Here is a 15,675-nt window from a genome sequence, read left to right as displayed (position 1 = left end):
CCTTGACTATCATACAGACAATTTATTTGCTCCTACTGCTAGACTATCTACAGTGCAATTAATATTAGCATGGGCAGCATCTAATAATTATGAAATACATCAGATAGATATAAAATCAGTATATCTGTATGGACAATTGATGGAAGACAAGGAAATATATGTTAAACCTCCTCCAGGTAACTTAATAGACAGACTACAGAATGGACAAATATTACAATTACAAAAAGCACTATACAGATTAAAACAAGCTGGTAGAAGATGGTATAAAACACTATCTAATATACTACTTAAATACAGATTAACAAAATCCAAACATGATAATGCCATATTCTTCACAAAGAAGAAAGAAATAACTGTAACCATATTATTTGTACATGTTGACAATATTACTATTGTAGCAAAGAATAATAATACTATTGCAATGATAAAACAATCTATTGTACATCATTTACAATATACAGACAGTAGTGAATTACACTAGCTACTTAGTATAGAGATTCAACACAACAGAGAGTATAGATTCATCAGGATGTGTCAGACACATTATATTAATAGTATAATAGAACGTTACAAACTTACAAACGAACAAAGTGTACAAACACCTATGCAGCCTGGTACACAATTAAAAATAGTATTGCAAACTGATAACAATAGAAAACAAATGTCTGATATACTATACATGAACATGGTTAGTGCACTTAGATACATTGCAGACTGTACACAGCCAGATATAGCATTTGCAACAAATCAGTTAGCAAAATACCTCAATGACCCTAGTATGGAGCATTATCTAGCACTTAAACATTGTTACATGTACTTAAAAACTACAAACAATGTCTGGCTCCAACTTGGTAGTACAAATCAATCAATATTGAACAGCTATACAGACACAGACAGTATGATGTAAGAAGGGCATTGTGCAATATCAGGATATGCATTTTACTTAAGCAATTCATTAGTTTCATAGTCAAGTAAAAGACAAACACTGGTGGCAAATTTGATGTATGAAGCTGAATTAATAGCTCTTGCAAGAGGAACACAGGAAGCAATCACACTTACTCATTTAGCTGAAGAGATTCTGCAGGTCTCTGATACACCAATTAATATCTTTTGCAATAACAATGCTGTTATACAAACGGTTACATTGGATGAACTCAAATATTCGGAACGAACAAAGCATTTAGATTATAAGAAAGATTTTATTAAATGCTACATTGAGTTAGAGTACATAAATGTGAAATACATACAGACAAACGATCAACAAGCAGATATATTAACTAAAGTGCTACATGTACCACAAGTCAAACATCTTACCAGTTTACTCAGACTAGTAAGAGTTTGAAGGGGAGTATTATGAGATGATTAGTTCATCAACAGACGAACCACGAGACAATGACTTCATAATGTCTCAGTTAGAATACATACAATATAAGGACGAGAGACACTGAGCAGTCAATCGTCACCTCACCCCTTGTCTATGCGTGCCCCCCTTAAGTTCTCCCTCTCAACAACATCACAATGCCCATTCCTCATTGACAGGAGGCTCTGGGTCAGAGAGCCTTGTCGCAAGAGAAGAGACTGTTGAAGAGTACCTACCTAAAGACATCTTGCTTGATCTCACTTATGCCTCTACCGTGTTTAATAACTTTGGCAGTCTAGAAGCGACGGAGATGCTAAAAAAAAAGAAGTCCGAGTGTGATTTTTATCCGGGCGGTATTATCAAAAGATGTGAAGACAGGAGAGGAGAGGGGGGAAAGGAGTTGAAAAGACGCAAATACGATGAAGAGAGTCAAGGATGCAGTGAAAGGGTTGTCCGACGATCAAGAACTGGCAACAATGCTGGTGACCAGGTTGACGAGGACGGAAAGGAATTCGACTTCTGGGACGGGTTTTTAGCAATGCAGTTGAGGATTCATGGCATTCGGCCCGAGGACATTGAAGCAGAGGAAGAACGACGCAGAAGAGAAACGGAGGAGTTGAATGCACAGAGAATTGCTAGATGGCGGAAGGCTGTTGATGAGAGCCGTATATAGACACAAATACGAGCGGCATGGAAGGGACTTGTATGAATACGAACGCAGCAAACACAATCTTCACACACTACCGAAGAATGAATTAAGCGAACGGTGCAAATGAAGTCTAAGATTGCTAGACAGAACGTCAGGTAAAGTAGAAAGACTCTGGTCGTTTGGTGGGAGACACAAAAGCCAAATGTATAAAAAATAACTAAGATAAAGTACCAACCCTCCGGCTCTCGGTAGCAGAATGTAAATGTGCTCAGCACTCGATCACTGACTTGCCACTGAAGTCTTGATTGTTGGTTTGGCAAACATCTCCTGCCCTTTGGCCGGCTATCCCAGGTATAAAATCCTGAAAAGTATTCTACTTAGTAAACAAGGAGAAAACGACATGCCAACGTAATACACTCGAACGTTTGGTAGAGGCAATGCATATGAGGCTGAAAGCAGGAGTGCTGTAAGGAGCAGAGAGAGTGCTTGACGGAACATGGCAGTCTAGAGAAAGGGGAGAAAGGTAAACAGAAAGGTTCAGTATCGTGTAAAAAATATAGAAATAAAAGAATACTTGTCGTACTGTGCAATGTATAAGATTTAGTACGTAGTTGTCCTGCAACTAGGGATTAGTTGATATTTTGTAAGGAAGGCGGAACGCAATCTGTGGACTTATATCGATAAATGAGGCTATGCCTCCAGAACAGTTACCCCTCCGACCATGTTGTGCCCAAAAGATTTTGCCTCCAAATCATGTTAGAGGCAATGATGCAGCACCGAATGGCGAGATGGCATCACCTAGTGGATATGTAGCATGATCTAGTACTACTAGTAGTAAGTCCTAAAACAGAGGCTCGAGCTTCTATTTTTAACACAAAACAAAGTTTGGTTGGCAAGCAAAGCGAGGCAAGCACTCTTCTGAGACAGTAAGCCCTGTGTCGAGACTGTGTAACCTAAGTACAAAGTTCATCATTTGCCACTGTTGCATTAAATCAGTACTTATTCATTAAGAAGTATATATATGCGGTGGTGCTAGCAGTACGGCGATAAAGCAGACTACTAAATGCTTGGAAACGGTTAATAGTGGAGCCTAGCAGAAGCAGACAGGAAAAGAATAAATTCCGAGTCAACAAGGAAGTCAGCAAGACGTTTCACTGACATTCTATTTGTTACTAGTAGGGGTACTGTCTTCAATCCTGCAAAATTTGTTCACATTTATTTCCGACAATTGTTCACTGTTGGCGTTAGCATGTTTATTGCATGTATAGTTCTGCTGTCAGATACCCTAGGCCAGCAGTTCATGAGCAAGGAACACTGATTTGTATTTCCACCTGTGTTTAATAGGATGTTTCTTCACAGTGATTTTTGTTTAAATATTATCCCAAGCCCTGCCACTTTCCTCCCTTATGACTCCCAAACACTCAACTTTGCAGTTTAGGAATCAAACTACACAATTTTGTATGCTTGTCATGTTTGGCTTGCAACACAGATTCTCAAGCATAAATAAATACTGGGATAGGCAATACAAGAAAGATACTAGTAAGACTATTTGATGCAATCTTGGAAAGAACACAACACTGGAGTTCTGACCTGCAGCATAACGGCACTTAGCACGAAATTACTGATTCTCCACAGAGAACTTGCTTGTTGGTCTGATTAACATTTCCAATCCTTTGTCCACCTATCTGAATAGCTCGAGCCGACTCGCTATTTGGCTGAAGTATCCAAAACAAGTTCAATTAGCCATAGAGCAATTTGCTGTATTAAATATGACTCACTTTTGGTAAAGGAGACGCGTGAATTGTTGCAAGCAAAAGTGTTGAAACTAACAGAGAGACTACTTGGCGGAACATGACAACCTCAATAAAACTGGAGACATTGAAAACTTAATATTAAAATAAGGCTTGAATTAAGAGAACATACGTACTATGCTGAGTTTGGGAAGTAGGAGGTAGTTGCCTTGCAATTTTGGATGAGTTGGCGACTGTAAGGAATGTGGAGCACGAAACTGTGAATTTATATTGAGAAATGAGGCTATACAACTGAAGCTGTCGCCTCTCCAACTTTGTTGATGCAGCTATGACTCAAAACATTTCGCCCCCTATTTTGTTGTTGCGTCTTAAGAATCAGTGATATGGCACAGAATATACAGGCAACATTGTACAGCTGATACGATTGCATTGACGACCAGAACAGCCACGTAAATTTTCGGTGTGGAACAGAATTGATTGATAAGTAAAGCGAGACGACCACTTTACCAGGCTGCCCCAGCGCTAAACCTTAATAGCCTATAAGGATCACCATTCACCGCTGTTACATCAAATTAGCACTAGTGCATCAAGAGACAGATATACAATTATGGTATACCACATTGATTGAAAAGTGAAACGTATGAAGGCAGAATAGCAATAGGGTGTGATGGGGAAATCGAGAAGAAGAATTAACTGAACAAAATCAGCAACAGACATTATTACCCTTCTCGTCCCTGAAAATCTTATCCTTAAATCCGTAAGGTTCGTTCGGATCGACTTCGGGCAATGGTTTATCACTCGTGCCGGCATGTCCATCGTGTTTATGACCCCAATACATCCTCTTGGGATACCATTCATCAATGAGGTCAACCATGGTTTGCAGGTGACCATAAGCCGAAGGCTGCATAGTGCGTGGACGGGACTTCCCAGCGAGGGTAAGGGAAACAGTCCCGGCCGTTGCAACCAAAGCAACGTACAAAAGCTAGAGCAGTGTTAATGATATCGTTTGATAACCGTAGGTGGTATGCTAACCTGTACTGGCCGAATCTGGAAACCGGCATCAGCATTTACACCAACGGCGAGACCAAAAAGCCAGTGAAGGACCGGATCCGAAATGTGGATCGCGGTAGTGTGTCCGCTGATGAACATGCGCTTGAACGGACCCGGCGACGGGTCGGTGCCATGCTCTGTCCCAGCCTCGCGCCAAAGATGTTCATCGCTCACTGCGGCAGCGATAGACTCGGAGCATTGCAACATTGTTGTGATCAAGCCGCCTTGGAACCCTACCAAGATGCCCAAGCCCCATAACATGCCTATCGTCGGAGCTTCGCCTTTCTAGTTGAAGTCCATCAATCCAGTTTCTTTGCTCTTCGGCACCGGATCGGAGTTGTTCGACGGTGATAATGGTATAAGGTCCCAACTGCTCCCTTGATGAGCGCCGTTCGTACCAGAATCCATCATTCCCCACATAATGAATGTCCAATAGTAAAGAGCGGCGACGAGAATCCAGGTGTACATCGTGAATTGACGAAATTGCGGGTGAGACACCCACACGGCTTCTTGAAGCTTCTCAGGGTGTTTTGGACCTTCATAGTGTATGTCGGCCAGGCCGTGCATACAACGACCGGGCCTCCTTGTCAATTCGCCTTTTTCAATCAAGGCGGCAGCCACATCAAAAGGAGACTGGCTCCAAGTTGGTATTTCCGTCGTTCGCATCGCACAGAACGCAATCGCCGATTGCACCAATATGGCGAATCCCAGGACGTACAGCGCTACAAAAGACAATACGGCATTGTATGGGACGGTTTCATCTTGCATGCCCAACAGAACCATGGAGCTCGCCGCATAGGAAATTGTGAGACAGAGAGCCATAATAATATTCGCAGGCAATCCATTAGCTGTCCACCATTTGTACGACGATTGGAAGAAGCGCAGATTTGAATTAAACTCCAGACGCCTCTTGTGTGTATGTCGATCGTGCTCCTTAACCCCTATGGCGAGCGTCCACTTCAAAGCAGTTGCGTGTGCTGTTCCGCTAGACCAAACGGAGATTTTGACCATCGTAACGTTCAAGAGCAGTAACAAAAGCTCTCGGATGTACGAGGGGTTAAGCATGAGACGCAGATTCCCCCCGCTGTACCTACTCCCACTGAGCGGCAGCGCATGAGACTTCATAAGCGTCCCAAGAGTCAAACAGGTAAACCCGAAGAGAACACTGATAATGAGGCCAATTTGTATTCGCTTCCTGGTATCTTGCCCAGGGTCGTATCGGTAACCACTTCCCCCCTCGCTGGCTGCATGGTCATGATCCAACGACATATTTACCTTCGGAGATAACAATTAGATCAACTCAAACTTCAGACAGTGAAAAAGAGGGAATACTCACTCGCTTGAACGCGCTTTGCTTACCGGATAGACCGATAAACAGCATGGATATTCTTGAGTGTATTCAGTGTCGCATAGCCATTATATAGGCACAGGCGGGAAGGAGGATATAATTAGAGCTTCGTGTTGTGCGAGCGATGGACGTGAGGCCAGAGGTATGCAGCCAATTTCCACAATCAATATCTGGTCGGCAAGTGAAGCCGATATCATGAGCTCCTGCCTTTGGAGTCAATTTTCTCTTTGGCTCTCAGAGGAGAATTAAACGATGTTACTCACACTTGAACGATCAAGGATCCGGTGAATGCGGAAAGAGGCTGAAGACCTTGTACTACGCTCAACGATGAGCGCGTATTGTGAATTTCTCGGGTATTAGAACAAAAGTTTGGTACCCATTGTGTCGGATTTCCTGTCTGATTCCAACGTCAACCCGCTCTACGTCGAGTGATCTAGCCCCGCTAGTCACAACAGGGCCAAGTGAGAAACTGAAATATCGACGCGTTCCTACGCGTTTGCAGAAGTGGTCACTGTAGAATGTCCTCTTCGTCCTCCAATGCCTCATAACCGACATAGACGACCTCCGAGCACTGGTCGCAAGCAATTATGTGTCGGTCTTCCTCCATGTCTTCTTCCGTGATGCAGTAGGTGCCTCCGCAACGGCACGCGTGGCACCACTGCAGGAAAGGACTACTCTCGGAATCGACGGAAGAGAATTCTTCCAGAGATATGACTTGTGCTGGTCGAGGCCGTGACACATTCGCGGGTGCATCAGAAACAGCTTTGGACCGGCTTAATGATGCGTCATATACTGCTCGTTCGTCAACGTCGGATAATATGCGGTATGCCTCTTGAATATGGGCGACATCAAATTCCTTAAGGAGTCCAGTCTCAACAGTCTTCTGGTCGGCTGAAAACTTTCTCTTATCGGGATGTAAAGATAGCAGCAGACGACGATAGGCAGCTTTTATTTCAAATTGAGTCGCAGACGGTAGAACTTGGAGAGTTTGGTAATGCGTATCCTGGTGAATGTCCTTAGCCATTGTCGTAGGAAGACACTTGCCTGGGTTTTAAAACTTTTGTATCAGCTTTCGTATTGCTGACAAACTAATCCCAATTAGGAATTTCTCCTTCGGATTGTACTGGGTTTGCCGGACCGTCAATGCCGCCATTGTCAAAAACGCTAGGTACAGAGGTTCTCTGACTGCCTGCACAGTGCTTGTTGGACAAATAAATGCGACTTATAAATATGACCATTGCAGAGAGACGCAAGCCTGATGTCATTTTCTTGAATCCAGGTTTATAGACAAATGGAAGTCTCTAACAGTGATATATGAACAAGTAGAGTAGATTCATATTGTATTCGGCATCACCCTTGAATTTCCTACTCTAATGAAGTCTGTATGACTTAATTTGAGATATTGTAAATGACTATTCCAAAACGGCAATCGCCTTGCTATTGGTAATGCAACTTGCATCAAACAATGCACTAAGTTGCTACTAACTACGCATGCCCTGGTCCTTTCAAAAACCACTTAGAAACATGTGAAGGTCAGAATAACAAATTTCTTGTGAAGGCGCGGCAGATGGCTGAATCAGATTCATTTTGACAAGGTAGCTGATGAAAAAGTGAAATAAAGCATTATTGAGCGCGAGAGTATACTTGTCACGGTAGGTAAGTCGATTGCCCTGATGCATCTCTGACACCTTTTAGAGTTATACCTATTTATTGGTCAAAGTACTTGTCATTTTTATACTGCTATTATATTGTGAGTATCAGAGTAATCCTTTAAATAAAGTTTTGCTCACGTACAGCCACCGACGTCGATCATCTGTGCAGGGGCTCACGTTCGTGCCGCCACCGCATTGTCGAGAACGCCCAAGGCATCCGGTGCTTGGCTCTCAGCAGACCGAACAAAATGGCACAGCGTCCACCAACAACCAAGCCGCGCGGTGTATGTATGTACTTTCGGTCAGGGAGGGGTTGTCGTAATGGCGACATGTGCAAGTTCCTTCATGGTGACGGCGAGACACTCTCGCCTTACGACAAAAGTAAGGTATGCAGATTTTACGCATCAGGTACGCTGATGTTCTCTATTTGTGTCCAAATTATTTCTGAAGGAATGGTTCTGCCCTTGTAGGGTTCTGCAAACATGGAAGTAAATGCTGGTTTCGTCACGAAAGTAGACCAAATACGGTGACCTTGACTGAAACTGAGGCTGGAACATCAACTCGTGGAGTAAACCCGTCTGAAATGAACAAAGAAGATCAGGACAAGCTGTGTTCCATCTGTCAAGAGAAACCTGTGACTTACGGTTTGCTTGGTTCGTCATCAACACGTTGCCTTCTTCAGTGAGGATAACTAAACTAAGGTACACTTGCACAACAGAGGACTGTAGCCATGTCTTTTGTTTGGAGGTCAGATAGGCGGACTTTTCATGAATTTTTCGAGTCGAGATTGCTTATGCTTTGCCTTTCAGTGTATCCGTGGTTGGAGAGACCCAACTGGGAAGTCACAAGATCTGCTGGAATCGGGAAACACAAAAAAATGCCCATATTGTCGAGCCTCATCAAACTTTGTGATTCCCAGCAGTGTATACTACTCAGCTGAAGAACCGAAGAAAGCAATAGTCATTGCCAGCTACAAATCCAGCATGGCTCGCATCCCGTGCAAGTGCGTATTCTGAAGAGGTCAGATGAGCACACTCAAACTAAGACCTTCAAGGTATTTCGAAATGTCTCCCCCCAACTCTCGTTACTGCCCGTTTGGTCGAGATTGTTTTTATCAGCATAAGGAAGCAGATGGTTCTCCGTATGTGTTTGACCGTGGTGTAGATTACTACATGAGCGTGAGTTTCATGCAGACAACTAGGGTACGAAGTATTTAATCTGACAGTATCCTTAGAGACGTCGACGCAGCAATCGACTGCAAAACGCGTCTATCTCAGATTTACTATCTAATATCAGGGCATCGAGAACAGAGAACGATGTTTTGCAATTAATGGAGGACCTTAGAGCTCGCTTTGATCTAACTGCTCGCGGAAGTACTAATGATGGCGAGGACTCTGAAGTTTCACATCTTGCCATTCTCGTAAGTCGTTTATTTTCGTGTAGACATCTGTATTCGCTGGCCTGATTAATTCATGCGAATCTCAGCTGGAAGATGTGCTCACAAATTTGGGAGAGGCACTTATGGGAACTTTTACCAGCTCGTCGGAGGACGGGCGGCCCGAAGAAGAGGAACGATCAACCCTATCGAGGCCCTCAATTCTAGCAACTCCAGAAGATTCCTCGATTAACTCTTCACTTCCACTGACACGAGCTTTTATGGATAACAACATGTCACCAGATAATTTTGACTTGATCGCGAACATGACTGAATCGGAGAGTGACGATGGCACCGACGAAGGCACTTCAACACAAACTTTTGTACCCCACTCTCGCATTCGCAGCCGTAGCTTGCCAAACCTTACGAATACATGGGCAGATGAGTTAATGAGCGCTAGCGACAGCAGGCCCGATGTCGCCGAAGGCGTATACGGATATAGTATCGACAATCGCATTGACAGCACTGGAATACCAACCGGGGAAGCTTTATCCCGTGATGAACAGCAGCAATTCCCAGCTGTTGTCGAATCAATATCGATAAGTGAGGGAGGAGGGGCAGATTCCCTCGGCGCACAAGAGTCTTCTTCGCAAAGAGGCTCGGACGGCCCTCTCGTCATGGGAAGAGGAACGAATGATCATCACTCTTCGCGAATTACCGTAACTCCCTCCTCCGGCGACGAAGTCCAACTTCACGATCGTGAGGTGAGAAGCAAGACTGACGTCCGCAGTGAGCATGTGCCACGACGGATCAAGTCAAATACGGGAGGGACATCATGTAGTGGAAGGCGAAATGGTGGCCAGAGCTTTGTGACGGATGGGAGGGGGCGTGTGGTAGCGACAGACGATGGGGCGCATACGGACGATGCTTCGCTGGCGTTCTGGTCTCCTTCCGTACCTGTAGCTGCATCGCCTTCTGCACCGACAAGTGAGACGGATGGTCGCCTAACGGAGGAGGCAGGTGCCCTTGATGATCTGGACTGATATTATAGAGAGTATTGGGGTTCGTTCTGGTATGGGGAAGTGAAAGGTTGAAAGCGAGGTTGGTGATGCTAGACATCGACCAATCTGGCTCTGTTTGTATCTCTACGTGTTCGCACGTTGTCAACTTCACAAATTTGCATGTACGATTAATCCAGCTCCGCTTAAATGTATCAAAACCTGTGTCTACCCAACGTCTCGTGAGCCTCGCACTGCACCTTCGAAGCCACTGTCATGAATTCGCCCTTCCATTTCCTACTACAGGGCATGTTCTTGTGAAAGAACAGCAGGCAGACAAGCAGACAGAGCCATGTGCAGCCTTGCATAAAGCTCATTGCTTGTAGCACATTTGAAATGGCAAACGAAATCCTTCAAGCAATACCAATACATGTGTTAGATTTCCAGAGAGAAGAAGGTTAGCTAGTACAAGACAGCACTTGAGAGAATGCGCCTCTGGCGAGGATAAGGCGGAGAAGTACAAAAGTCACCGACCAGACAACATGCCTTGATTAATTGTAACCAAAGATTACCTGATCAAGTATAGGTAAGCTTTTCCGGCATCCGTTGAGGCAGTGAATCCCACTATGGACTAGAGGCACATTTCTGGGTTCTACTGTCCTAGGGTCTGTCGAAGTGCGGAGAACGTTGCCGAGATGCCTTATTGTTCGAACTCAAATGACAGATTGGCGTTCCTTCTTGCACAAACGGGAGAAGCACAATCAGTGGCCAGTCGTTCATTCAAGTCCATTCCGGTGCGATTTTACGCATAACGTTTTGGTAAACGAATCTACACATTGATGATCATTAGTTCTACAAGGAATCACTTGAAAATACAAAATCCAGATAAAGCGATTCGGAACTCCCTTGATTTATTTTAAGTTTCGCCGCGGACAGCCTTTACATAGCAAATGCAGCTCCCGCATCAAGTTCGATCACGGCTTGGACCCTGTCCTAGTAAAGCGAGGCTGAGGTGCGGTTGACTATCTCTTATATCGTAGAACAGCCTCGTGCATCGTTACTACCTCTGTTGCTCAACCCATTTCCTCTTTCCCCTTACACGTGAGCATCAAGGGGATTCGTATAATGCTCTCCAAATCACGGCTTCTGTGGCTGTATCAAGTAAATCCTATAAATCTGCTTCCGACAGCTACACTCCTTGGCTGAAGACAGTCAACTCCAACCCTAACTGTACTGTACGACGCAGCTGCACTCACCTACCTCCGTCCACTCGCCATGACCCGAGCTAACGCCAACTACAACCACCACTGTGGCGTGAAGGCATGCAAAGGCCACATCCTCGGCCCTGGCATGGGATGCAGCAAGAATTGCGGTGCATACGTGAAGTGTCAATCGAAATACGGATGCAACAATCAAGTACAGCGTCAGGGCATCTGTCCTGCCTGCGCCGCTAGAGGTAGGTAGTCTGATTCGTCCGATTCATTTTCCAGGCATTGGGAGTTTGGACGGAGTGCTCCACTAAGTCCGATGCTTCGGCAATGCTTGGCGGTTCCCTCGTCACAATACCACGGCTGATGATTCTTTGACAGAGAGAGCACAAAGTTCAATAAAAAGAAGGTCGTCTAATGCAGGTAAATAAGCCCAAAGTAAAGGTGAGAAACTGATTCTAAACCTTTCCCTTTCGCCTTGATGTTGACCTATACAATTTGTCACTGAAGCAACAAAACTGTAGATAGTCACCGCGGAAACTATACGCCTTGGATATGCGATGAGTGGACTGGCCAATGGAATGTCAATGTACACCATGTAATTGTAATGAGAACGATTGCGACCGATATAGTTGTTTGATCCTGTATAATTGTAACCGAAACTGCCGGAAGCATGGTCAGAGACACCACTACATCTGAACACGCAGAATGTAGGACAGAGAGCAGAGCAGTCCTAGAATGGGCGCGAGCAAGACGATACACGGTCTGTTTTCACATTAGGCGCCCATGCAACAAAGAATGTTGGCGTTCTAGTAGACGCCCAGCGCTCTTTACTGTAAGGAAGAGATGTGCACGGCCGATTTAGGTAAGAAATGATGGAACATCTCCAGCTGTCTGCGTCACAAATCTGTATTCCTCAGCCTAGGAGGACTGGAGAAATCAAAGTTGGAATGGAAACGGAATTACGTACGGGAAATATTGGAAGTTTAATAGTTCCTGGCATAAGAAATACTCTTGCTACATCATAATGATAGGACCTGTCTTGTTGAGGGTAGATGTTCAGCTTATACAATTTTGAAGACGATGCGTCTCCGTTCAGAATTAAATCCTAGTCGCAGTGAGCATGCGAGATTGCTAGCGTAGTGCGTGTCAAGAAAACCAGGTACGGAAAATGTGGTAAAAAGAAACACAGTTATCAATTGATTAGCATCAAACTCAGCATCATTATATCACGTGATGGATTAGTACAAAAAAATAGGATACAAAGCTGCTAGCCTGCTCATCACCATCTTCCAACGAGTACGGCGCCGCTAGACACCAACTATTTTCAATCCCTGAAAAGCTAGTACAGTGCATATTATGTCTTGATGCGAGCTCATCGGTATTCAGTAAGCCAACCTGATTCTCGTCACATCTTCGTCTTCATGCTTCAGCAAGAGAACAAGAGCCTTATTGAGGAACTAGTTGAACTTAGGACGGGCTGGAACACTTACGGCATTGGCCGGTGGTCGGGTTCTTGGGAAATATATTCTGCACTATTGACCAAATCTACCTGCTTCTGAAAAACTTCCAGATTGTTATATAAGTTCAGGTGGATCTATCTCACACGGCTTTATACGGGTGTTTCTACCGACCCCTACTTACAAGCTGAGAGATGAAGTCTCGTGACTAGTTAATCAATGCTATTTACCTAGTTTTAACGCTTCAAACAATTCGCACATGGCGGAGGCAGACGAGGACGCGGTTATCACGTCGTTCACTTCCACAGGGACTTTCTACGTCGTTATTTGTCCTGATCATCGCAAACGCACAAGGAGACGCCGAACAGTGACCGATGCCTTGTTTGAATGTGAATCTTCCGAAGCCTTGATCGGCGATATAAGGGAACCGAGCTTATTTATTCATTCCGTAAGGTTTGGACCCCATAGCAGAACTTCGACAGCAGCAGTTCTTATTCAGAGGTCCAGTTCTTTACCTGCTCGCGGGACGCCCTTTACGCCTAGTTCGGCATGTCCAACGGGTTAGTCGATTTGCTCGCGCCAGTCCTCCGCGATGTTGCCAATACTCGGTACTCAGAACGTGAGCCATTCCACCCAATTTAACATAGCAGGCGCTTCTGACTTCTGACAGTGGCATCGAGCGCAATTATCGTACACGATTACTGTGGGTCTCTTCTTGCATATAGAATCGGTTTTGCAGCTGACTCTTATTAATTACCATTAGTTCTTACACTGGACCAAGAGGTGCGTCCGAGTACATAATGCACTGGGACTCACTATTGACTTTACCGCATAGATTCAATTTATTTGGGTACATTCATTACTTGATAACATTCCAGGCAGGCTACTGAGACAAGACCTCACAGAAAGCGAGGTGGACGATTGGAAAGGTCCTCTTTTTCTTGGTACGCGTAGCAAATTTTACTTTGTTCATCAGACCTTTGAATTGATAGAAATCTGTAGAATCGATATTACACTCTTTTTGTGGTCGCGTCAGTCCTCTAGTATTCTTTCCGCGTGGAGAGCTTCTAACTGCTGTCCTGAATGCCAGCTTTAATAATTATGGTCTGCATTGTGCTCTTCTTGCATTAGGTTGCTTACTAATTAAAAATGCCTTAGGTCTTTTTTCGCCATCAATAACAGATGATGTGCGTACCTGTAATTATTGGCGTTGGCTCATTTTCTCACTCAAAATTGCAGTTGTGCGTCTCATGACGGTGGTTATAGGAGCTTTTCTGACATACCAACAGCTGTAAGCCGCCAATTTCCCGCAAAATTGGATTACTCACGTCTGATGTGCATTCATCTAGGTCAACACTGGTTCAATTGGCAGGGTTGGACCGGACTTATCGCTGCTGCACTCGCAGAAAGTGAGCTTCTCTATTCTCGCTGATCTTCATATTTTCCCTTCTATCTTACGAGCCTTTCCCAGCCATACTTCAACTGCGCCTCTATGCGTTGTATTATGGGAATAAGAAGGTGCTTGGCTTGATGATCTGCTTCTTCATCTTCGCAATGGCGTCTTCCGCAGCGGTTATGGGAACTGTGCTGCGCGATGTCAATGGTGCGTACATACGGAATATCATACTTCGTCGTTAGAACTGCTGGAACACTCAAAAAGAAATTCTATGACAAATAGCAAAAGCGAACTTAATTCCTGGAACAAAATTCTGCATACCCTTAGGGATTTCAACCCATTTCTATGCATTCTGGATTCCGATTCTTAGTTTCGAGACTCTTCTGTGCGCGCTAGCTTGTATGCGGGGGTACAAATCGTACAGGGATCACGAAATTCGGAGGCTGGGAAGATTATCAATGCGGCATCGAGATCGGGCTACATCTCAACAGCCGGACCCAAAAAGAGGAGAAATGAATATCTTGGAAATTCTCCTGAGGGATAGTGTCGGCTATTTTATAATGTATGTGGTTTGTTTAATCATGATGTCAAATATGATATTATCAAGTGCATTGACGACTATTTCAGCATTTTCGCAACATATCTTACGACTACGATGATTTGGATATTTGGTCCCGTGAGCGCTTCTCCCGCGCTTTCCACGCCATCAGCTTAAACTAAGTGCGCTCTATCTAGGTCACCGTCATCGAGATTCCCGTTGGCTTCACAGTTGCGCTCTCCAGCGTAATTGCCAACCGACTCTTGCTTAACCTTCGCGGCTCGCAGGCACGCATGAGCTCCAGCGCAAGTGCAAGTGGCAACCATGTCCACAACAATCCGAACTCATCTTCGTATATCCACACTGTTAGTATTAGGGATGGAAGCGTCTCACATATATCAGATGCTGTTGGAGTCGCAACGACAGTAGAGGACGAGCAAGGGAGGGAAGTATCCGGGTACGAACTCCATGCATTGAGAAACCTGAAAGCATCAGTGTAGCATGCACATCTCGGATATTGCTTGATGGAGTGAGGCGCCAGTAAGGTGGCTTTATGTACTTCGTAGTTTATCTTCTTTTCCCCTCCTTAGGGATGTGAGAGCTTGTGTCAGTTATATCGTAAGGTATATCGTGAAGTTTGTCGTGTACATGTCGTTTTGTATGTATTAATGGGAATTTTTCTACATTGCCTAGGCGCAAAGTCTCCATTGCACAAAACTATATGTGTAAATATCTTCATTACACTCAAGCGAGTAGTAAGGTACACACGAAGAGAGCAGGACACCCTGAAACAGTAAGATGTAAAGAAAGGATGAAAGAGGGATAGCGGTGACATCGAATCAGTGCACGGCAAAGCATAGAGGACAGAGGACAGAGGACACAGACACAGA

At 44.5% G+C, this 15,675-nt stretch overlaps 4 protein-coding genes across 4 annotated transcripts; 3 read left to right on the top strand and 1 right to left on the bottom strand.

Annotated features, from left to right (window-relative positions):
- Positions 1–1,670: 1,670 nt before the first annotated feature.
- Positions 1,671–2,033, top strand: FOMMEDRAFT_25866 (uncharacterized protein; the record flags this gene model as incomplete). The annotated part of the gene is made up of 1 exon (XM_007262839.1): positions 1,671–2,033. One exon carries the CDS (start codon positions 1,671–1,673, stop codon positions 2,031–2,033), a length of 363 nt encoding a protein of 120 aa, XP_007262901.1.
- A 1,583-nt stretch (positions 2,034–3,616) lies between these two features.
- FOMMEDRAFT_144598 (uncharacterized protein) lies at positions 3,617–7,032 on the bottom strand (the record flags this gene model as incomplete). Its single annotated transcript, XM_007262838.1, has 9 exons — positions 6,422–7,032; positions 6,147–6,361; positions 5,138–6,085; positions 4,793–5,095; positions 4,484–4,742; positions 4,268–4,319; positions 3,937–3,993; positions 3,788–3,878; positions 3,617–3,724 (listed from the first exon to the last, which is right to left on the bottom strand). The coding sequence occupies exons 2-9, from the start codon at positions 6,189–6,191 to the stop codon at positions 3,617–3,619; spliced, it is 1,863 nt and encodes a 620-aa protein (XP_007262900.1). The 5' UTR covers positions 6,192–6,361; positions 6,422–7,032.
- Positions 7,033–8,004: 972 nt separating this feature from the next.
- FOMMEDRAFT_165377 (uncharacterized protein) lies at positions 8,005–10,415 on the top strand. The gene is made up of 7 exons (XM_007262837.1): positions 8,005–8,218; positions 8,281–8,463; positions 8,529–8,557; positions 8,620–8,813; positions 8,865–8,988; positions 9,045–9,230; positions 9,296–10,415. The coding sequence occupies exons 1-7, from the start codon at positions 8,059–8,061 to the stop codon at positions 10,226–10,228; spliced, it is 1,809 nt and encodes a 602-aa protein (XP_007262899.1). The 5' UTR covers positions 8,005–8,058; the 3' UTR covers positions 10,229–10,415.
- A 2,329-nt stretch (positions 10,416–12,744) lies between these two features.
- FOMMEDRAFT_17124 (uncharacterized protein) lies at positions 12,745–15,475 on the top strand. Its single transcript, XM_007262836.1, has 16 exons — positions 12,745–12,779; positions 12,856–13,240; positions 13,305–13,470; positions 13,522–13,554; positions 13,615–13,634; positions 13,687–13,701; positions 13,757–13,795; positions 13,854–13,882; positions 13,942–13,955; positions 14,010–14,038; positions 14,072–14,075; positions 14,201–14,260; positions 14,323–14,454; positions 14,530–14,809; positions 14,875–14,923; positions 14,983–15,475. Exons 3-16 carry the CDS (start codon positions 13,401–13,403, stop codon positions 15,283–15,285), a joined length of 1,077 nt encoding a protein of 358 aa, XP_007262898.1. The 5' UTR covers positions 12,745–12,779; positions 12,856–13,240; positions 13,305–13,400; the 3' UTR covers positions 15,286–15,475.
- The last annotated feature ends 200 nt before the right edge of the window (positions 15,476–15,675 follow it).

Source organism: Fomitiporia mediterranea, assembly GCF_000271605.1.
Source record: "Fomitiporia mediterranea MF3/22 unplaced genomic scaffold FOMMEscaffold_2, whole genome shotgun sequence".
Lineage (NCBI taxonomy): Eukaryota > Fungi > Basidiomycota > Agaricomycetes > Hymenochaetales > Hymenochaetaceae > Fomitiporia > Fomitiporia mediterranea.
The sequence above is the reverse complement of the archived record's forward strand: the minus strand, read 5'-3'. Positions and strand labels throughout refer to the sequence as shown.